This window comes from Crocodylus porosus, unplaced genomic scaffold (genome assembly GCF_001723895.1).
Source record: "Crocodylus porosus isolate Cpor-Errol unplaced genomic scaffold, CroPor_comp1, whole genome shotgun sequence".
In the NCBI taxonomy this organism is placed as follows: Eukaryota; Metazoa; Chordata; order Crocodylia; family Crocodylidae; genus Crocodylus; species Crocodylus porosus.
Window position 1 is genome coordinate 39,938,137 of NW_017728951.1, and position 23,423 is coordinate 39,961,559.

General features: G+C 42.8%; 1 protein-coding gene across 4 annotated transcripts in view; it reads right to left on the minus strand.

Annotated features, from left to right (window-relative positions):
• Positions 1 to 23,423, minus strand: part of USP54 (ubiquitin specific peptidase 54) — a 150,891-nt gene that overhangs the window by 40,943 nt on the left and 86,525 nt on the right. For 3 of the 4 annotated variants that reach the window (XM_019555848.1, XM_019555849.1, XM_019555851.1), the window contains exons 6-11: positions 22,958 to 23,071; positions 22,693 to 22,775; positions 19,264 to 19,369; positions 15,009 to 15,155; positions 13,593 to 13,742; positions 10,197 to 10,365 (exon numbers count right to left, since the gene is read on the minus strand). In XM_019555848.1, the coding sequence (XP_019411393.1) occupies positions 10,197 to 10,365; positions 13,593 to 13,742; positions 15,009 to 15,155; positions 19,264 to 19,369; positions 22,693 to 22,775; positions 22,958 to 23,071 (769 nt within the window). The remainder of the gene's footprint in view (positions 1 to 10,196; positions 10,366 to 13,592; positions 13,743 to 15,008; positions 15,156 to 19,263; positions 19,370 to 22,692; positions 22,776 to 22,957; positions 23,072 to 23,423) is intronic. The other variant, XM_019555850.1, reaches the window with a different exon arrangement.

Genomic DNA, 23,423 nt, shown 5'->3' on the forward strand with positions numbered 1-23,423 from the left:
TACTGACAAGAAGGGAGTTCCCCAACCTGTAGGTATGGTGCCGGTTGTTCCTCCCCAGGTGCATCACTTTGCACTTGTCAGTGTTGAATCCCATCCTATTCTCATCTGCCCACCCCTGTAGCCTGGGGCTTCCTGCCAAAGCACAGACTGTGAAATAGACTCAAGAGAATTAAGCAAAGTTTAAGTGCACTTTGTAGCACTATGTATGATCTAATACTTTCTCCAGGGAGTAGGGTCTCTGTCCTAGACAGCATGACATGCAATTATCAGCCTGAACTACTGTATTTACTCAAAAGACAAGATGAGGTTTTTCTCCCCAGTCAGCATGTGGGCAGAGGAGGGTACTTGACTAAATACATTGTCTACCATTAAACTGCTGCCAAAATTAGCATGTGCTCAGTCATGGAAATCAACTATGATGTGACTAAACGGAGCCAAAACTAAGCATGATTTTGCCCATATGGGCAAATATACTTATGGGAAACTACCTAGGTTAGTGCAGCCCATCTGAATAAGACATATAGTAGTGCCCATTGCATGCAGTCTCCTTCAGCACTGACTCTCTTTAAAGTTATGGTAAGTGTAACAAGGGCTGGAGTCAAACTCCTGCTATGGACCCGTGATGCCAGCCAAGCCAATATGGGACTTACTGGCCAGGTCCAAGAGAGTGGTGCACCCCTGGTGTGCCAGGAAAGAAGGTCTCTAGGTGGAGGAGGATCCAGGAAACAGGCAGGCTCCAGGGACACAGAACCACATGCCCCAGGGAACCTGCTATGATTGGCCCAGAAAGCAGAACTGGCCATTTAAAGATGACGCTAGATGGGAGCGTAGCATTCAGTGTTCCCCAGAGTAGGTAGAAACCAGCAAAACTGGAAGCTGTGCAGTCCAGGGAAAGAAAGAAGATCTAGGTAGCTGAACTAGTGGGCATCACCGAGGCTCTGATGAGCCCTGAAGGAAGATCTGAACTGCTTTAGAGAAAGATAAGTGAAGCAGACACCGGGGCAGCATGGGTCACTCCAGCCACCTTAGAGATGGGGCAAAGAAGGAGACATTCCCCAGGATGGCTGGTGGTGAATGTAGATTAAGGGAAGGACACACCCTGACAAGAGTGGTAGGGGTTAGAGTCACCCCAAGGTGTTTGGAGGCAAACAAGGGACTTGCCCAGTAAGCATGATGTGGCAGGGACTGTGGCCAAGTCCCCTGCTATGCTCCCATGGCACCAGCCATGCTGGCCAGAAACTTACTGAGATGGGTACGGACAAGTGGCGTATCCTCAGTGCACGGGGAAAGACAGTCCAGGATTAAACAGAGCAACTGACAGGCCCTGGGGCTATGAGAATATGTACCCCAGGGAGCTGATCCTGATTGGCCTGGGAAGAGACCCAGGCAGCTTAAAAAGAGGATGCTGAAGAGAGGGTTGGCATTCAGCATCCCCTGAAGTGGGAACCACTGTAGGAGATTGAGAGTGGAGAAGATCCAAGAAAAAGCCTCTGCACGCCAGACCCATGACAAGCCACAAGCAAGGATCAGCTACACTTTCCTGGAAAGATAAATAAAAGTAGGCAGAGGAGCAGTAGGGATCAGCCCAGCAGTAACCCTAGAGCACAGACTCAGCAGGAAATACACCTATGGGAATGGCTGGGGTAGACCAACCAAGAAGAAAAAGAGGTCAGTCCCACTGGGAGGAGTAGGGCCTGGAGGGAAACTGAGGCAGCCAGAACAAGGAAGGGATTGTATCTAGCACACATGGGGGGAGAAAAAACAGGCAGAAGCTAGATGGCTGCAGCATAATTTGCCCTTGAGACTTGTAAAAAAACAACAGTGAGCTCTTTTTAATTTTTTGTTGTGAAAAAAATGAAGGAATTGAGAACCAGGGAAAAGAAGCTCTCCTTTTGATTCATTTTCCCTGGACAAGACAAATATACAGAGGAAGGAGAATTCCCCGAGGATTTGATTTACAATTTAGCAAGACACTATATCCTGCATCTAAGGGATATTCAAATAAATTAAGTCAGTGAGGCCTGGGGTAAGACCAGGAAGAGACGTGAAAGCACTGAGTTGATCTATTATTAGCCTATCAGAACCATAGATTACACCAGAGGAAGAAGAACTCGAGGTGCTCTGGGTTAAAGAACTTGACAGAGCCCAAGAAGTCATATCATTGTGTATTCCCCACTCACTATCATTGGGGAGTAGCTACCATCAGCCTGAGAGGAAAGGAGTAGGGTGAGAGGGAGGTGGAGCCCTGCAGAAGACCAGGAAGCCAACCAGACTGACTCATAGACCAAGAAACATCCATCCTCCCTGTAAGCAAGCCTCCTGGAACCGAACTGTCTCCCTGCTAGAATTGTAGTATTTTGTCCTTCCACATCTCGGTGTTAATGACAGAGAGGTACCAAACACTTCCGGGTGACAAAAGGATCGATTAAAGGCTCAGGAGGTCCACTTATCTTTGCAGGGCTCCACCCTGCCCTAACCACACCAGATGTTCTGGGCTTGCTGTTGTTTGCCTGCTGGACTAAGGGTCCGGTCCTAGTCTTATGGACTCCTTTGTCGATGGGTCCTCCTCTAGGTTAGTTGCTTGCCCTGCTCTTCCCTGCACATGTCCCAAGACAGCTGCCTCTTAATTCCCAGCTGTGTCCCCCATGGCAGCATGCGATTCACTGGCTTCTTGGCTCAACTGTTCTTTTTTGGCATGGCTTTTCCTTTCTTCTTCTGCTGCACTGCTCTTCCCATCCTGGGCTCGAACTCCAGCAGCTGGGCTTGCTGCAGCAGCCTTTGAACTGCTGTGGCCCCAGCTATTTTCCTTAATTAGTTGGGGCATGGCATCTTTCCAGCTTCGGCTCAGCACAGTTTCTTTAGCATCTCTGGGTAAGTTTCTTTTCCTAGTATTCTTCTTCACGTTCCTGTGGCAGGGTGTTTCAACCACCCTGTCACACTCCCAAACATCATTTTTTCATCAATTTTGATCCATGGTTAAGGAATAAGCCATGATCTACTTTATTAGTGCAAATGAATTGCAGCTGGGAAGAAGTAGCACAGAAGAGACTGATTTGTGTTTAGGAACAGCTGTGCTGCCTTTACCTCAGTATTTCCAAGGTGATTAAGTTTGTAAAGCCTGAAGTAAGGTGGAGAGAAGGGCAGGACAATAAGAAATAAGTTGATCCAAGGACTAAAATGATTTTCTAAGTTTCATGAGGGAAGGCATTCAGCTAGAGATGAAATAAGGACTGGTGAACAGCAGACTACAGAACCCGGAGGAGTCCAGAGAGAGGACCCTGATAGGCATCCACATTCTAGATCAATGGGGATTTTCTATCACAGGCCTGAGAGGAAAAGAGAAGGGTGTAGAGGAGGTATAGCCCTGAAGAAAAACTGTGACCCTGACAGACAGACCTTCACGAAAGAGTCATCCAACCTCCCCAAAGAGAATCAAACCATCAAAGTGTGGCAGGTGAGTGAGAGAGGCTGATGAAGGTCAGTGAGATTCCAGCAAGAGGGGTAGGTCAAAAGTTCAGGCCTGCTCACAGTAAGCCACTACACTACATACATTTAAATTTCCTCTTCACTCCTACAGCTGAGCTGTGCCTTTCTTTCCCATTTCCAATGAGTCCCATTTTTAACCGGGCTTAAATGTCTGGGAAACATCACCAAATAACACACCAAACAGTTCACCTAGAATCCCTCTGTTGGCCCCTCTCTCAGCCTGCTGCATATGATTAGTGTGGCCTTGTCTTCCATGAGGTGGAGCTGGACCAGGTTGCCCTGTGCCTCATCTGCACATAAATTTTTGGAGGATCCCTGAATTCACTGACAAGAACACTGGGTTCCAGTCATGAGTGGGGGACCAATTAGAATTTGGATCCATTGTATCTGGAGTATACACACATACTGATCAGTGCTGATTCATGGGGTCACCATGGCCTGAAATGCTATTGTTTTTCCTGGGGCCCACACAGCCCTATGAACTATATGGTAAATTATGAACCTTTTGGCTTTAGACTAATATCATGCATCATTTGTATTCTCTCTAAGTAGATACAGAAGGGCTGCTTAAAAGTGCGTATATGTATACCTGTGCTAAAACTTGCAGCAGTTTCTGTGGGTACCTGCAGTAATTTCCTTATGCGCAAGTTACTACAGGTATGTTTATTTCGAGGTCACCATTTTCAAATTTGTCCCATACTTCCCTGTGCTCAGGGAGAGCAGGGTCTGACAGTAAGAAGCGGGGGAAAGAGCTGTAGGGAGAAGAAGCTGGTGGAGACAGAGGGCAACAGGGCTACTTTATCCCCCTTGATTTATTTTCCCTATTGTAGCACTGGGAGGGGAAGCTCACACCTTTTATAATGGGGATACAAACAGCCTTGGTATATGTAAGAAGCATGATAAAGAAAAATGGGACGCCATACAACAAGATCTGAACCAGCTATAAGCAACATTCATGGAGACAAACGTCTATCTGCCCAGTTCCAAAAACTGTGTTTGTTTGAGAGATGGTGGCCACGTGGTCATACCACGTAAAGCAGATCAGATGACAATAGGACAGCGGGTGTCATAATCCTCCTGAAAGGAGACAGTTGTTGGCCCACTACTCTGTGTGGCCCTGGTACCCAGGTCTGAGGTCCTTCACCCTGCATAACAGTCTGAAGTCCCACTGGGTCCTTTTGTCATCCAGGAGGCTTACATTCAGCTTTCTTACTCCTCTGCCCCTCTTGGGTTGCACCCTCATCTCTGCCTCTACTGTTAGGAGGCAGTGGTCTCAGAAGCATACAGTTGTGGTCTCTCTCTCTCCCTACACTCCACAGAGATTATTGCAAATAGATTACTACAAGTCACCTTTGAAACAGAGGGAGGGAAATATGACCTTGTAAATGTTTATGCACTGGCCAACAAGGAAAAGTGAGGTATGCTTTCCTAGAAAAAATGACTGTGGCAATGCTTAGTACCTGACCAGTGGTGATCACAGGAGATTTCAACTGCATCACAAAAGAGACAGTGAAGGCCAAAAGACAGGTCTGGACAGATCTTCTAGGATGCTAAGACAACTTGTCTATGGCCACAGCTTGGTGGATGAGGGCAAAGGAGCCCAGGGACTTGGGGAAAACTTTACCCAGGTAGACACTGTTGGACATGCACAGCTGCATATAGACTTTTTCTTCCTTCCTGAGGGGTGGAAAGCAGTGCAAGTCAAATCCACACCCACCTGCTTCTCAGACCACTGGCCTTCTAACAGTTGAAGCGGGGGGGTGGGGGGAGCGGCATTGCAAGAGGACCAGAGGAGCATGAAAACTGAATGTGGGCCTCCTGGAAGATGAAAAGACCCAGCGGGACTTCAGACAGTGCTATGCAGAGTGAAGGACCTCACACCTGGGTATCAGAACCACACAGAGTGGTGGACCAACATCAAAGAGAGAATGAGGGCATTTTTCTAACAGGTCAGCAGAAGGCAAGCCTGGATGCAGAGGAGGCACCATGAATGCCTAAACTGCAAATTGCAGAGCCTGCACAAAGAAGTGACTTGGGACTGGGACACGAAGGAGGTCATATAGAAGGTGACGGCCCAGATCAAGGCTTGTTGAAGCAAACAGACCCCCTGGGTGGAAGAGGGGGAGAAGTGGTCTGCTTACTTTGTTAGACTGAAGAAGACCAGGAGCAACTGGTTGAACAAAGGGAAGCTGGAGACAACAGCAACCTTCTACAGAGAGATGTACACAGCATGCCCAGAGGACCCGAAGACCATGCAGAGATGTCTGCAGAAGCTCATCTGGGCCTTCTGAGAAAACAAGGGTCAGAAGCTGGTGGAGGAGTGGACGCTGGAGAAAACCACCAGAACTCTCCACAGTTTCAAGTATGGTAATACTCCTGGGGCACACTGAGTTCTACACTACCTTCTGAGACCAGGTGGGCCTGGACCTGTTGGAGCTGTATAGGGAACAGCTCCAGAAGGGCCACCTGGGGGCTGTAATGGATCAGGGCCTCATAATCCTTCTTTACAAGTGGATGATGGACGAGCTAAAAAACTGGAGACCCATAATGCTCCTGAGCTTTGATTATAAATTAATGGCCAAAGTTTTGGTTGAGTGGCTTAAGTCTGTTATAGGTGGAGTGATCCACAAGGACCAGTTGTACCCAGTGCCGGGGCAACAGATCCATGAAGCCCTGCTGCAACTGCAGGATGCACTATGGTACCAATGGGAGAAGAGGCTGTATGTTGCCATGCTGAACCTCAACCCACAGAAGGCCTTCATCCAAGTTTCTCACAGACTTCTGTTTGAGATGCTGAAGAAGATGGGGGTCCCCCGACCTTTGTTGCATGGATAAAAGCACTGCACACCAACATGAACAGCAAGGTACTGGTGAGCAGCTTCCTGACTGCCCTGAGCACAGTACAGATGGTTGTCCAGCAGGGCTGCCTGCTCTCCCCATTACTTTTAATCTGTATCATGGAACCACTAGGCCAGCGGATCAGGTGAAACCCCGGGATCAACAGAGTGAGGATCCCCGGGGAAAGTGGAGAAGACACGAGAATCCGGACCTACATGGATAACCTCCATGTCCTACGCAAACAAATGGGTGGTAGAAAGAGTGCTGTAATGCTCCCCAGCACATGGAACAGTGACAGGAGACAACTCAACGTAGGCATGAGCACCTGCCTGGCAATGGGCACACTTGGAGATCTGTCTACCCTGGGAGTCTCCACTCTCCACCAAGGGGTAAAGATCCTTGGCGTGGTCTTTGATCCAGAGCTGAAACAAAAGAACATGTGGAAAAAGGCTGAGGCCTTGATCAGACAGAAATGGAGACTGGAACACACAACTGCCTGTTGATGTTGGGGCACATGGTGCTTGTGAGTGTGGTATTGTTACCAGTGTTTCTGTACACCACACTGGTCTTTGCCCCCTCAGAGCAAATCATCAACAGAATCCAAAGGGTCATGTGCACTTTCTTCTGGGGATCCAAATAGGAAAAGGTTGTGAGGACCATGCTGTATAAAATGAAATGGACCAGGAGCCAAGGAATGCCAGGCATTTGGCTGTATCTCTGAGCCAACTACACAAGCCAGATCTGCAAACTGGCAGCCAGGGGAGGCTCCAAAACAGCTTGCTTTGTGAAATATTTTGCAGGTCACCTGCTACAATGCTGGGACGTGTATTCACTCCCCAACATACGCCTGTGGATCTGGGAACTGCCATGATTCTACAAGGTCCTGGATAAATTGGAAGGGCCAAGAGCATGCTTCCCTCCTGTTCACTTGTTTTTTGTTTGTTTGTTTGTTTGTTTGCTTGTTTGATTTATTTGCACAAGACCACAGGCTCTGCAAAACCTCTGAAATATAAGAGGCAACCAGAAGGTGAAGCCTGGAAGAACTGCTGGAAGACAGCTAAGTGATAGTTTATTTCTTTAACTGTGTTTAACTTCCTTAGTTCATTTTGCATTGCTGACAAATCCACAGTGATCTCCATGTGTTATCTACTAGCCTGGCTGCAGCAGAGGTAAGGGCCCTGAACAGTGGGTCCTTGGCCAAAGCCAGCAGCAAACATAAAATTGGTTAGCTTTACTAGCTTGACCAAACATATCCTGCTATGTATGATCTGCCCCGGAATCTGTCCATTGCAGCTTACAAAGATCCTGATCAGAGAGGCAGCACTGTTTGGACACCTAACCAAGCAACAAGAAACCCTGACAACTGGCTTTGACGCACTCAAATCCTACTTCACAAACACCCTATGGAAGACCAGGAACCTGCTCATTTACAAGCCCACCAGCCTCTTAGTTAAGGATTCTGTCAAAATGGGACTGAGTGAGCTGCAGGGGTACTACAGAAAGACAACAGAAGACTACAGGGAGAAGATGGTGGAGATCATATGGAAAAGACGAGACTGATACAGACTGTTCAGGAGTAGGGCCCCCAGAGAAGATGACGAGGATGAGAAGGAAGACAATGATAACAGCAGCAAAGAGGTAGTGAGTGACAAGGATGACAAGGAAGAAGACAGCAATGAAAATTATGTGGACTAAGGACTGGGAGGAAAAACAGATGGATTTTGGGGAGAGTGAGGGGGTAGGAAAGGGAGGGAATGGAGGCAGTCAGCATTATTTGAAAGGCATGCAGGTGCATGGTTATGGTTACTGTAACAGGATAATGATGATGATTAGCTGTGTGTGTGTGATGGGCTGTCAAGTGAACTGGATCAGTCATGAGACAATGCGATAAAGTTACAGATGCATGCATGTGTATGTGTGTGTGTATGCGTATATTTTTTTTTTTTAAAGAAAAAAAGCAGTGGGGAGGGTAACAAATTCAAAACAACCTTCAATAATTAGTTTCCATACCTGGAAAATTGTAGCAAATTTATAAATTTTCCCTATAAAGAAACTAACTAAGGGGGTTGTCTGATACTCAGGGCTTCAGGGTAATCTTATATTTGAGTAAATATGGTATTACTTATCATTTGAGGTAATATCTTCTGGCCTGCTGCAAATGGATGCGAGATTATTATATTGACTATTATTGTTATTGCTATATGGGCACGTCCAATACTACTGAGGAATCCAAAAATTTGAAGCTGCAGGATGACAGAGTACAAACCCTCTTTGGAAAAGACACTGAAAAGGTGACAAATTCTTTGGATCCCTTTTTTCTTCCAGCAGTCTATTATCTGGCCTGGGTTCAGCTTTAATCAACTGCTGTTCATGCAGGTGAAGATTTCAACTTCACAATGACAAAGCTGGATATGTACAGTTAGATGTCATCTGTAGGCTGCTGGCACTTCAGTGCCAACCCTCTCAACAGCTTTGTAAAAATATTATATAAATGTAGAGTGGACTGGGCCTCCTGGGACTCAGTAAGAGAGACAGAAGAGCAGGTGGCTCATAATAAACTTCTGGGTTCAGTCTGAAGAGAAACACCTGAATCATTTTATGGTATTTCTATTCAACCCCAAAGCTTTTGGGAGACAGGTTAGGATAAACCAGAATCCAATACTACAGAAAAGTTCAGGCAAATGAATACAGAGGTATTTCTCCTTTCAAGTTTCTCACCAGACCCTTCAGAACGACTTTTTTAATATATCTTACCCTGAAGTCCACAAAAGTAGCTGCAGTCAAGATGCAGCACAGGGGATTCTTTTTGGAAGGCTTCTTAAGTAGCTTTCCTAGAAACAAGAAGCATGGCTCTAGAGAGTATTTTGCATGATCTTTTGTCAAGTGATGGCTTCTGTAGGTTTGATCAGAATATTGCTCGTTTTGGGATTAGTGGTAGATTCCTTTATTTAAATATACTGACAATCTATTAGTAGAGGCTCCACATTTTCACCAACCATAAAGGTCATGGAGAAAAGAGTTATAGGAGATGGCCAGGTCTGTCACAAATGCTTTTGTAACTATTTGTGTGAATAGGCTGAAGTTCAGAAGGAAGCTGTTGTGTTTCTGGTTCTACTCTCACCTTGCCCTTAGCAACCTATGAACCCAATCTCATGTGCAGATCTAATCTGCAAACATCTACAGGTCGAATCAAACTTCTTTGCACCACAACATAAACTTATGTCTACTTTCTATTTACTGCAACCCCTTTACGATATCCTCACAAGCAGCACACTGATTAAGCTTCTTTAATAAATTTTCTACTAACATTCTTCTATCATAGACATCTTTGCCCCCCCCATTTCTATTTTTTTAAGTATGTATTTTTTGCATCACTGCTCCTGTCTCTTTCCTGTTAAAAACTGTGGATAGACTTACGAATTCAACTGGCAGATATTTTAGAATAACAGGTTTTTATCACCCGGGTGGAGGACTGTATTTATGAAGCAGAATTCTGGACTTAGCAATAGTGTTCCGTCTCTCAGAATTCTGACTGGCAATATCTGAGTGTGCTCCAGAGAGACTGAGATGTCCTAAATGAGATAAAAACGTATGAAGCATCACAGTCTGTTCTCCTCCAAGTGATGTCTGATCTTAAAAGACAACCTCCGCAAGTCCTTGAGGCAGAAGGATGTGCTTACAGAACCTAGGGAAACATTCATTTGGGAATGAAAGGTTTAAAAGGTTAAATACTGAGGATCTTTCCCAAGGCTCCTTAGTTTGGCTTTGAACAGTAACACAGACATGTGAGCAAAAATCCACACATGATAAAGCAAACAATTTCAATACAAAAAGGCTGCAACAGGGATGGTTGTAAAGTTTAGCAAGTCTACCTGAGTCCTCACTATCATAGCAGGTCCTGGTATACTGCTGTATATCCAGCTGAGAAGGAAGGTCTTGCATTGACACTGGTGTTCCTCTTGGATCAGCATAAAGCAGCAACAGAGGCTGATAATGACCCTTAATGCACTTGGTCACAACATCTTTCCACTTTGGACCAATCTGAATTTAAAAAAAATAATAATACAAGAACAAAAACATCTTAGTTTTGTTTTTTACTTTCTTTTAAACTCCGCCCATTTTCATTGAGACTTGTTTTTCCCAGGCTGCACCCTACAATCAAGTAACATTTTCTTTACACCTGGCCTTTAAAATCCAGTAATGAATGCCCCAGGTAATGACAAACTACTGGAAAGTGGTTGAAAAGAAGGCTGTAATCATTTTCTTCAGAGCACCACTATAGAAGGTCACGTGGAGAAGCATTTCATTCCAATTATAAATCCTGAAATGTAATTGGAGTAAGATGTTAATTAAAATTGGCATGTCTTTCCCTTCTTTTGACAGCTAACACACTGTAAAAAAAAAAAAAAAAAAGAACATTATTTGTAACACCAGGTGGACAGAAGCCCACTGCTGAAAGAACTGAAAACCACTTTGTCTATTAATTTATTTACTGCTTTATGTTTAAACCAGGAGGTGATCAACCCTTGGCCTGTAGGGAAGATCCAATCCACAGAGCCATGTGATTTAGACTATGGGGCTCCCTGAGTTCAAAAATTTGGCAGTGGCAGAGTGATAGCAGTATTAATTGCTGCTCCCTTGCTGCCAAATTTAGAACTGTGGAGAGCCCTGCGGGCTGGACAACCTGGTCTTGCACACTAGATCAGACACACAGGGCCAATCTGGGTATGCAAGGCTGGGTTGAGTCAGCAGAGGACCCAATTGGGGCACACAGGGCCAGGTGAGACTGGTGTGGGCCTGACTGTAGTGTGCAGGGCCAGCCAGAGGTAATATAGACTCAATCTGGATACACAGAGCCAGATGGGAGTGATACAGAGCCCCAGTGTGGATGGGATTGGCATGTGTCTGATCTGGGAATACAGGGCCAGGCAGGGGCAGCACAGACCTCAATCTGGGCCCACAGGGCTGTGTGGAGGTGGCAGAACCAACCTGGGTGCTCAGGGCTAGCTGAGGCAACGAAGGGCTCAATCCACGTGTGCAGGGCTAGGTAAAGGCAGCATAGGGCTGGATTCACACGAACTGGTTGTACACTGCTCAACTGGCCCACAGGGCCAAAGGATTGAGAGCCACTGGTTTAAACAACTACCATATTTTCGCACGTATAGCCCGCACACTGATATAACCCGCATCCATGTATAACACGCAGAAAATTGTATTTTCATAAAATAGTCCGTGTATTCCCCGCCCCCTGAGACATGGTCGCAAGCATGGGCTCTACTGGGCACGGCCGCCAGAGCCGGAGCCAGAGCTGGAGCTAGGACTCACCACAGACTCTCACCACCTGCCTGTAGCTTCACCTGAGACATGGCTACAAGTGCAGGCTCTGCCGGGGCTCGCTGTAGATTCTCACTGCCCACCTGCAGACTCCCCCCAAGACACGGCCGCAAGCGCAGGCTCTGCTGGGCACGGCTGCCAGAGTCGGAGCTGGAGCCAGCTAAAAGTGGTGCGAGCAGGGAGGGAGGCAGCCCCGTTCCCCGCCACCGCTGCCAGCCAAGCTCAAGATAATCCTGCCAGGGGATGGGCTATGCTGTTCTAAAGACTCTGGATAGTCCGCATCCTTGTACAGCCTGCATTCATCCATCAAGTTTGTAAAAACGTGCATAGCCTAAGGGCTACATGCGCAAAACTACGTTAATGCTAATTACTGAAGTTAAAATAATAGTCTTTCCTATTCAGAGTTTATCAATGCTATAAAACTTCTTACCACATGAAATTTCCCAGCACTGACCAAAACCAGGTAGGTTTTTTATTTGTTTGGGTTTTTGTTGTTATTATTATTATTACTATTATTTTAATCTTTGGTACCAACAAAACAATTTATCCATCACTACAGACAAGATACATTAGGGGGAATCCCACACCCACAAATCAGATTTCCAGTACTGGGGTTAGTTCATGTCAAAACTAACACCTGGAGGGAATTCACCCACCATTCAAAGTATTAACAACCTTGTTGTACCAGCATTTCTTCTCCTAAAAAGGTCAATATGACTGCATTTTCCATTTCAGCCTGCTGGTCATTAATTTCTTGAGTGTAGCCCTTATTCATTCAAAAACACCCTCTTGTGTTTTAGTACAGGTTTAAGGCAATTCAGAAAAGATCTATTTCAACACGTTGGCTTCTTACATATGCACTCTGGTAAAGCACTGCGTAACACTCGGCACGGTGTTTACTATAGAGAAACATGACCAAGAACAAATGGTCACATTTCTCCATAGTATAGCCTCTCTACCAAAGGCTCAGAACACTTCTTTGGAGGCTGTGCTTGGTGAAATTATAGCAGGAAGCTTTCCTTTGTTACCTTTGCAGCAAGGGAGACAAAAGGGTAGGGATATGAAATGGAACCCTGAAAACTGATGTAATGTAGTAATCATGTGCCGATAACCTAGTGCTGTTGCCTTTGGCTTCATCCTAGGTGCAGCAAAAAAAAAGAAGGGGAGACTGTGCCTTAGGGATTAGCTACTAGCAGCCACTAGAAAGGAATGCCAACCAGATACTTCAACTGAGAACATGAGCACTAGGGACTTAACACCAGTACCACTTCTCAGGAGGGGAAAAGGGAGAAATGCAACCATAAGCACAAGTAAATTGTAGGATCTCAACCAACAGCATCAAGGCAAGACTAGCAGGCTTTCTGGTACCACTGATCAATTGTCAGGTTACCTGGTACTGGTTGCCATGCAGGTGTCTGCTGTATAGAAGTCCACAGCTGTTTCAGCTTTTGCCATCAGCAGTGCAGGCACCAAAAAATCAAAGAAAGGTCAATGGGAATTAAACAACAGTCTGAGGTGACACCATGAAGATGAGCAATAGTGTAGATTATGGGACTCCCCCCCATTAAACAAGAAAGAAGTTTTGAATGGAGAAGGAAAAAGATACTGCACACTTCCATTCTCCTCTTCTCCCCTTTCCCCTCCTGAATCCCTTTCGGATTCTTTGCACTCTCTCCTCTGTCAGGCCTTATTTTTAAAGGTGGATGCTCTTTTTTTTTTTTTGAAAAATCAGATCTTCTAGAGAAAGCGTCTTCTCCAACAGAATTACAAAAGATGTTACTTCATTCAGAAAAAGGAAGAGCAGTATGAAGCTAGAACTCAAAATGTGAGAATATACAAAATTCTGGAAATCATAAGAAATCAATATCAAGCTATGCCCTCATCAACACCACCAACCTCCTTGGGTTTACAAAAATAAACTCCAATTTTCTTACCTCTTTAACATGAGCATCATCAAAGTACATCCACTTGCGAATTTTAGTTTGGAAGAAGAATGTAGAGTAATGTTTCCCATAGTAGCAGATCATTCCCACCAAATACAATTCTGACTGTTTTGCTCTGTCATCAGTTACTCTGAAGAAGAGCTTGAAAAGAGTTAGGGTGGAGAGAAGAAAGGAGAGAATAAAATGTTTTGCATTTAACATCCTACTTTTCATTTTAATATGTCAAAATGCTTTACATGGAGGGTGTGTTCTTAGTTTTTCCTTCTATTAAAAAATAAGGTACAGAATGACTGACCCCTGGTAACAGACAAACTCAGTGGCAGAAGTGACAACAAAACTAAGGTTGCCAGACCCCAAACACAAGAGTCAGACTTCAAGGGCAAAGCTGCTATGTAAAGGTGTTTATATCAAAGGTGCAATTCCTTTTCTTTTTTTTTTTTAACTTTGGCTCTGTTAGAAATATAGAAAGAAATCCATTTGAAGAAATCCGTTCTTCAAATGGAAATAAACCCACATATTCCATCAATAATTGATTCAAAACAAAAATCAAAATAACACCCACAAACTTGGATTTATATCTGATATTTGCACTTTGGGGCCATTTTCAATTTTTAATTCATGAAGCATTACAAAAAAAAAAGATACTTTTTTTTAAATTCCCTTTAAAAGGACGGTGGAGTCCTAGGTGGAGTTACACCTAGTCCGCCCCAATAGGTGTAACTTCTTACTGGTAAAGAGAAGCAAAAGATGGCATTGTTCTATGCCAGTTGTTCTCAACCTTTTTAGACTTAAAAAGTTACAGCTTTTAGCTTTTGCTCATATTTTGACTACAGAAAAATGCATCAATCCTCCTGTTGTAAAGTACTCAGAAACACCACAACAGGTCACAATGGTTTTGACATTGTAGTTCCTATCTGAAATCTCTGGGTTTATCTTGTGAATCATGTGTAGGTCTTAGTACACTGAACAGTGCTAATATTGCATGGCACCCAGGCTGAGAATCACTGTTCTGAACAATAATGAAATTGGCCATCTTGAAAAGGAGACACTGCCTTCTAAAGAACTGGGCCACTTCCTCTTACGTATTCTCTTCAGTACTAAGTGGGACAATTTACTTTAACTAGCACTGCAAAAAAACAAGAATAAGAGTTATGGTAACTATAGGAATGGGAAAGACAAGGAAATAAAATGTCAGACTAGTTCCAATAATATTCACAGGCTCCAAGAAGCATTCACAATGGACTAGAACTTTGGATCTAGCTAAGCTTCTCTTACAGTGTCACCTGGATGGTCAAATGCAGAAAGAAAAGAATATCAAGAAGGTGGCAGCAGGTATGTGACCAGCCCAGACCCCCACATGAGAAATGCAAGGATTTTGAGAGGTTGTCAAAAGTGCAGTAGACTCACGTCTCCCAGTTTGAGGCAAGTACCCAAGCTGTGAATGACATCTTCAGCCAGATCAGAGTGATCCGAGTCCCACACTAAACCAATAGTGATGATCTGGGGAGAGTTCATCAGCACACGGCGAATTCGGATTTTTTCTCCACAGTTACTCTGAAACAAAACAACCCCTTTTGAAGAAATATCTTTATTTTTCATTGTATTACCACTGCAGGGTCTTCCTGCAATACCAAATTCCTGCTTCAAAACAGAAAGATTACAGTGTAGCAGATTCAATACACTTTATGTTGAGAAGACTGGAGAAAGTTTGGCAAATTATACTAAACCTTGCTTGGTATTCACAAGTTTTAAAGTGAATACTGCTAATTCTACAAACTAAGGATAGCAGTTACAAGGTACAATCCGAAGGAAGGCAAGTAAAAAGCAGGGAGGAAAAACTGGAGGATCCTCAGCACAACTGGAAATCAGTGGGAAGATTCACTTTTTACCATCTGTTGTTATTTGGAAACTTTTTCTAGATTCTTTTAATCTGTAGCAGTAGTTAAAAATTAAACTGCATACAAAAATAGGATTTTGATATCTTCCATGTTATGGTAGTGTTAGAGTAATATTGTAGTAGTGACTATCCAGGAATTATGTGGAAATCGAGGGTTTCTTTGGGGTGATACTTTTTATTGGGCTAACTGTACTGTTATAGTTGGGACAAAATCAGACAAGCTTTTGAATGCAAAGCATTCTTCTTCAGGTGACCTGGATTTTTGCCACTGAATGACAGCTGCAAAATATATGTCAATTTGCCCTCCCGTTTTTCTAAGATTTAAACACCCAACACTTAGGTATTTGGATGCCAGCAACCTGAAGCTTGTCTTAACTTTATCCCAACTATACCGTTGGTCCAATAAAAGATATCATCCCCCAAAAATCATTACATCTCTCATAATTCCTGGACAATCATGGCTACAACATCACCCTAATAGAGCCATACAAAAGCACAGTAAACAGGAATCTTTTTGAAAGTACTGACAATAATCAAATATTTTCTTATGCAAAATAAGAGAAGATCACCATAATTCCAACAAGTGATGTAAAACTGAAACAAATCAGATGACCATTTAGCTCTGACAGAGTCACTGTAAAATGCTCCCTACCCTAATGTCAGATCGCTGTACGCTCCTTTGCACAGAGCTTCTCAGGACAAAAACGCCTTTCTGCAAAAGGCTTCTCATTCTCACAGAGACCTATTTCACCACTAGAATAATCAATGCTGACAGTACATCCAGGGACCAGGAAAAAACCCAAAAAAACTTTAGCATGCTTCTTCCCCTAGGCAGAAATTTATAAAGGTGGCTGGCTTTATAAAAATAATTTATCATAATGCTCCTTACTTGTTTTATTGCAACATCTTTCAGTCTAAGTAACTGAGGGAGAAAGCACAAGTTAAGTCATCCAAATTCAGCTTAAGTATGGGTAACAGAGGGGAGAAAACTTTCCCCAAATACTGAAGTCTGGGATGTTTAAATCTCTGAAAAAGAGAATGACAAATTGACATACATTTTGCAACTGTCATTCAGGTGGCCAAAATACAGTACAGAGAGCATCTGTGGCTTATATCAGGACAACAGATTTACTTTAACTACACTCTTTCCCTTTCTTTTCCTCTTCTGCCTATTTAAAGTGCTAATAAGGTATACCAAAGAACTTTAGCTAATTTACTCGCTTTCAGTTAGTCTGTAAGGTGCATCTATCTCTACCCTGTTAGAGGAGGAACATGAATTTCTCTTGTATTGTTGGAAGTTCCATTTTTAGCTAAGCCCCTTCAGAATGACTCCAACAAAGAGGGAAAGGACAGTGATCGGCAAGTGATTCAGTCAAACCAAAGAATTTGTACTAGATAAATCAAAGCCATTTCACTGCCACATGGACTATATTATACTTCAGCTTTCCATAGTTTGCTTATTAAACCAACTTCCACCTGCAAAAAGCTTGCTAATTTTAATAAGATAAATGTGAAATATTTTCCCACTTTCTTACTCAAATCCTTGGACCATTTTTACTTCAACTTTCCAAAAATAAGAGGAAAATGGACCTTTGTACCAAGACCAAGGTTGAAAACTTCAACTTCAAAAAGTGAATGTTTCTGAAATTTATAAGCAACTGACAAGTTGATGGTTAAAAAAGAAATGTTTATACAATCTTGATTAAAGTAGTTGTTACCATTTATTCCACACCCAGGATGAGTGCCAGAAATACCTACTGCTCTTCAGAGGGGTTATCAGTAAACTTGAAAGGTCTTTAATCCTACAGCTACACAGAGCTACACATTTAATAGCACCAGTATTTTCCAACTCTGGTCTATAATCACCAAATGTACCAATAAGTTAGCCTTCTTCCACCTACTAATGCTCTGGTCCAGTATGTAACACACACACGCACACACACACACTCCCCTAAATTTTTGCAGGGTTGGACCCACAGTTTACAAAAACTAACAGAATGGGTCCTACTTGTGTGTTGCAAGAACCCATGTACACCTGTGGAACCAAACAAGCAAAATACCATCATCTATTTTATTCATTGCCACATATCAAACCTAGAGAAATCCACCTACATTTTTGTCAGGTATATAGTGGAGCAGCAGAATGGAATACCCTTCAAAAAGAGGAGCCCAGGGGTGCTAGCCAGATACGTGCAATTACTTTGTAAGCTTAAATGTCAGTTAGTCTTCTTTTTCTTCATCTCTCACTCCACTGTCCAGTTCAGCAGTTCTTGTTCTTTTTCTTCAAGTGTTCTTGAAGAAGTCTTTTCAAGTTCTCTTTCAGCATATTAGGTTACCTGTTCCTTATCTTACTTGTGGTCATTGTCCAATGATAATTAGATCCTGGATTTTTCAACCAACATACCCTACATCTTCATTATCTCCTGTGACTCAGCCACCTCAAGGTAAACTCTCCAGCTTTTCTGTGCCAAGATCTACCTTTACCATGGCCAGGATCATTTCATTGTATTGCCTACCAACTCTGGCCTTATCCAAAGTCCACCCGAGCATTCCCTTTTGGCAAATTTGAAGTAGCAGTTCTTTTCCTTTCCTCGCTAGCCAACATTCTTACTTGTATGTCATGAGTAGCCTAAATATGGTCTAATTTGCTCTTACATTTACTTGCAATGTTTTTCTCAGAAATATCCCCTAAAGAGTTCCCATGATCAAGATGGGTGTGAGGACAAGCTCCCACTCCTTAGAAAATGCCTCATACATTCAGGACAATACACAGACCAATTTTTAAGCTTTTTTCACTTGTCCTCACATGGCAGAGGCACTCAGAACCAAAAGTGAGGGTGTAAAAGGTGGGCATCTGGCATTTAACACCAGATCGTTCTAGGCAGGAGAAACTCAACCATGGCAGGCAATCCAGGTAGGACAACGGAAAAGTCCTATTCCAAACTGAGAATGTCAAAATTAGTCAGTTAGTTTGTAAAAATCACATTAAATCTGCAAGCATTATGAGTCCACCTTTTTGGGGACTACAAAGGAATGTCAATTTATTGGCCTTTTTTAAATTCCCAATGTCAAAATTTCTCTCATTCTTCCCAAAGACATAATCAAAGAGAAAAATGTAAAAAGCACAGCTTCATTCCTAAAGCTCAAATATAGAACTTCCAGTTGATATAGGAGCTTACTTATGTGAAATACCAATTTGGAGCGTGAGAGGGGAAGGGATAGCTGGCACGGAAATTCTGTTATCTATATTGTATTACAACACCATCAAAATCACTCTACAGGTGAAGGCAAATCCTTATCTTCCCATTCTGTCAAGGCATGTGAAAAAGCTCTACTGACTATTTTACAAAAAGGAACACCACAGAAATAGCGTTCATAGTGGAAATGCTGTCCTAAATCTGTCTATAAGCTCAGAAGCACTGTCAACATAAAACTACCCTCCAAAATTAAGCAACAGCTTCATTGTCATACCCATTTTCTTGAGTATACACTTTTCCAATTTCAATCCTATCAAAATGACCATTCTTTTACCATTTGTATCCTTACAACCCCAGCTGTTCAAAAAGAGGCACAGAAAATGCCAGAAGATTTTCCCTTCCCCTAAATAAAGGATCACATGCATCTGGACCACTGGAAATCATACCAAAGAAAACTGTCCAAACCATCTGTCTCAAAAATCCTCAATAGTCTGAGGCACATATATGTAGACACTATTAACTCTTATCTGTCTTTTGCTCCCATTCAATGTAAACTAAACATACTAACTGGGCAGTTTCGTAGGTCTCCCATGGTGCTGGCATTCTGTAGTAGCTCCCCAAACATATCCGGAGTAGGTTTCTCTCGTCTCTCCAACATGCAAATGGCCTGATTGCTTCACATGTAAGAGAGAAAAGTTTAAAAAAAAAAATAAGTGTGTGTACAGACTTAACTAGTTCAGTAGATTTTATGCCACTGTTAGAGGATGGAAATACGTTAAAGCCACCAAAAGAACATTATACTCATTTTTTGTGATGGATGTGCATATGCCTTGAAAAATATTTTAATGTGTAAAACCAACAAGTCTAAATGGAAACTTCATACACCTTCTCAAAGATTGAGGAAATAAAATGGGCAGGGTTAAAATACACTATCAATTCCTGTTTGACACAGAACTCGGATTTTAAGGCAAGCCTTAAATATTTCAAGGAATATTTGTTAACTTTCAAATTAAATACTTGCTTTTAAAAATAAGAAACTGCCAGACCCTTGTCAGCACTTCCATCTCAATCTGAGCAGCCTAGGTTATGTATTTATTTTTTAAAATAAATTAAACAACAAACAGCAATCAATGAGACATTGCCTAAGGTAAAAGACTGCTAGTAGTGATTAAATATAGTTAGACTTTAAAAGTTAGTGTTTGAATAGTCCCTTTAACGGCACCAAATAATTATAACTTCAGTTGAAACTGTAATGATAAAAACAATTCTTTTTATTATCAATTTTTAGTTTAATTTTAATTAATAAAGTAATTCAAATAAATAATGGTCAAGTAAAAAAATTCTATGACAAAATGAAATGTTAGGTAGAAGCCACAAGGGGGATGGATGCAACATATGCTCAAAATCCCTTTATAAACTGTAGGACCATAATTTCTCCTTCTAATTTGCACGATAAGAGAAAAACTGATTTTAAAAACAGTATCCAAATCCTTTTTTGGGCTCTGCTATGGCATACCTCTCTTCCTGGTGGGCAGCTAATTTATTTCCATCTCAGTCAGAGGTTTGAAAATGGCATTCACTATCCTTAGGCAGTTTCTGATGGATAATCAAGTATACCGACAACATTTTCAGAAAGGAAAACGCACTGTTCACAAGGCACACAATCTAAAACTATTAAGGACTTCGTTCATTTACATTATTTTTCATGGTGATATACATATTCTCTCATCACTATGAAACTAAAACATAACTCAATACTAGGAGAGGGTAACTGGAAATCTTAAATTCCTGACACAGTGAAAGGCCTCAACTTTTAGCTCCATTTACTATAAAGAATAGCCATCCATCATTTTGTTTCTTGCACTCAACGCAAAGAACAAAATGAGTGAATAAGAAAAACATTTTTAGCTAGTTCCACACAAACACTATTTACTATGGCAACCAAAAGAGAACATGTCAAAAGAGAAATAATTCTGGTAACCTATGCTCTGTTCCTATTTTAGTTGATTATCTGTGAGGTGGTAGTTTTCATCTGAAGCACTGAGAAGAACAAATAAATTAGTGGAGATTAATGCAGTGCCTTTTCTTAGGGCTAGACAGCAGATGCACCCCCTTCTTAAGACTTCCCTAGAGGGGATTGTTTTAATCTCCTCTAATTCTTTTACTTAACGTATAAGCATTTGTTCATCAAATAACTTGTCAGACAGAAAACATACTTGGAAGAATTGTTTTTACATAGTTTTTATTTGCTTGAGGTGCTTTTGATGGTCAGACTTTCACTGTTCACTACTGATTGTTTCCAGTTAATTTAATGCCAAGAAACAGCATATGGCAGCGCTTGGAACCTGAGAATTAAGATACAGGTTTCCCTTGCTTTATGCTGTACATGCGTTCCTGGAAAATGGCATATAACTTGAATTTGCATATAGGGAACCCACTTTACAACATAAGAAATAGAGATACATTCTAAGACCTTAACTGTACTGACCATCAGATCCCTTTCTACCACTTTTACAAGACAATCTTGGTACTCACCAACAACAGACAGTACACACAAGCACAGGGCGGTCGTGAATGTTCCCATAATGGGGATGGCAACTACAGAAATGCGTCACAGACAACGAGCGAGGAGCACAGACCCACACAGGAGACTATATTTTGGTGTGCATTACTCCCACATGCACCACACAAAGCAGCTGACTGCGGGCTTCCACCACACCGATTGCATAAGAGTGAATTTACCTCACATATAATGACCCTTTGTATACCAAAAATTCATCGCATAAGAGCGCATTTGCACATACAGAACCCATACAAAGCAAGGGAAACCTGTAATTTTTTTCCCTTTTGCTCTTAAGTGTTTACCAGTATATCCTGGCCTAAATTTGGTACAGGATGTTACAGGCAAGTCTGTTTAAAATGAAAGCCTACTAACAAGATTGCAACACACTGGGGAGTCAACATAAATAAATTGTTTAATATTCATGAAAAAGTTAGGAACTTACTCTTAACTTGCATTACCCTTTGCTATTTCTGTTCAGCCCACCAGACAGCTCTGTCAATGCAACTCAACCCTAACTTGTATTACTCTTATTGTCAGTTCTGGGTCACCGCAGTTGTCCGTGCTCTTCAGCCCTGGACTCCAGTATAATTCTATCCTGTCTCACTTAACTTATTTATTCATGTACCTATTTCTTTTAGTCCTAGATCAACTCCCTACTATTACAATCCTCTGTCAGTACCCTTGATTGCTGATCTCCAGTAGGGATGCCAGGTCCAGCCTATGGAGCTACATGATCCAGCCCCTGTATACCACATGAAGCTGGTCTGACGAGCTGGCTAGACCCAGTGCTGCAGGCTCTACCTGTGGTCAATCTGGGGCACAAGCTGCATGTGGTGCCACACCAGACCAACCCTCCACACTGGCTCTGGGGGTGGTCTGGATCAGGCAGGCCAGAGCTAGCACACCAGCCAGCTAGCTGTCTAGTGGGGTCTGCAGGATTGGGCCTCAGGCCATCTGTGCACACTGGAGCCAGTGCTCATAGTCAGTTTGGTGGAGCACCACATGCGGCACATGTTCCATGCCAGGCCCCTGGGACACATGGGGTGCTCACAGAGCTGGGTACAGTTTGCCTGGGGCTGGCATACACTGCCTGGGGCCCAGGGGGCTGGGCCATGGCAATGGCACACCCCACTGGACCAGCTCCGCCCACTGGCTCCAGCCTGCAGACTGGGCCAGAGAGGACCCTCATCCAAGTCATGGGGTCAAATGAGTTTGACACCCCTGATCTACAGCTAGATCTCTAACCTACTCTTTAGCCTCACAGACCCTTGCATTTCAAGTCAGCTGTTCTGTAACACAGCTCCCAAAGCTCTGCTAATCCTGAGCGGACAATGTTCTGTATATCGAACTATGCAATGGTGGAAGTAAATCCCAAGACTGAAGTGCGCATGTATCCAAAGTGACTTTCTTTTCCATTGAAAAACCCACACTTACCAGAGTGAGGTGGTAGAGATGTAATGTACCATCTGAATAAAAGGGAGAGGGTCAGAGGTGGCACCACAGCTTGTACAGACACACTAAATCAAGAGGAGAAAGTGACACAGAAAGAAGGTTAAAATGGATTTGTTAATATCACATATACTTGTACCTGTTTAATTTTTTTCAAACACAGTGCCTTATTTCATAGGTGTTAAACCATCTGACTTGGAGGGGCGGGGGAGAGGGTGTGCGGTCTCTAAAGCAGACCACATCATCTCACCTGCTCAAACAAGGTCATTGCAAACTTCTGGTGAGAAATGCAGTGCGGGGCAGTGCAGATGTCCTCTCTTGTCTCATCTGCAATGTGGAAGTGAATCCGCATTAACAGGTTCTCCTAGTCCCAAGAGAGAAAAAGTGAAATGTCTTGATCATTTGTAATTCAGACAAGCAAACGCAAAATAATAAATTATTGAGGTACTCTTGTGAATCATGAAAAGATATGGTATACTAAAAGTGATACTGCACAACAGGACAAAGCATTCTTGCTAAATTCATTTAGGAGCAAGAGAGATGCGTGTCCCCTTGACACGACCCAAAACGGCTATCATGTTTCTTATCTAGAAAAATATACCCATTATTTTATTGGTAACAGCTCTGGAGCATCTAAAACAGCTGGGTGGTGCTGGCTGAAAGATAAAAGCTTCAATGCAAACTCATCATCCTGGGTGAATCTCTATTGATTACTG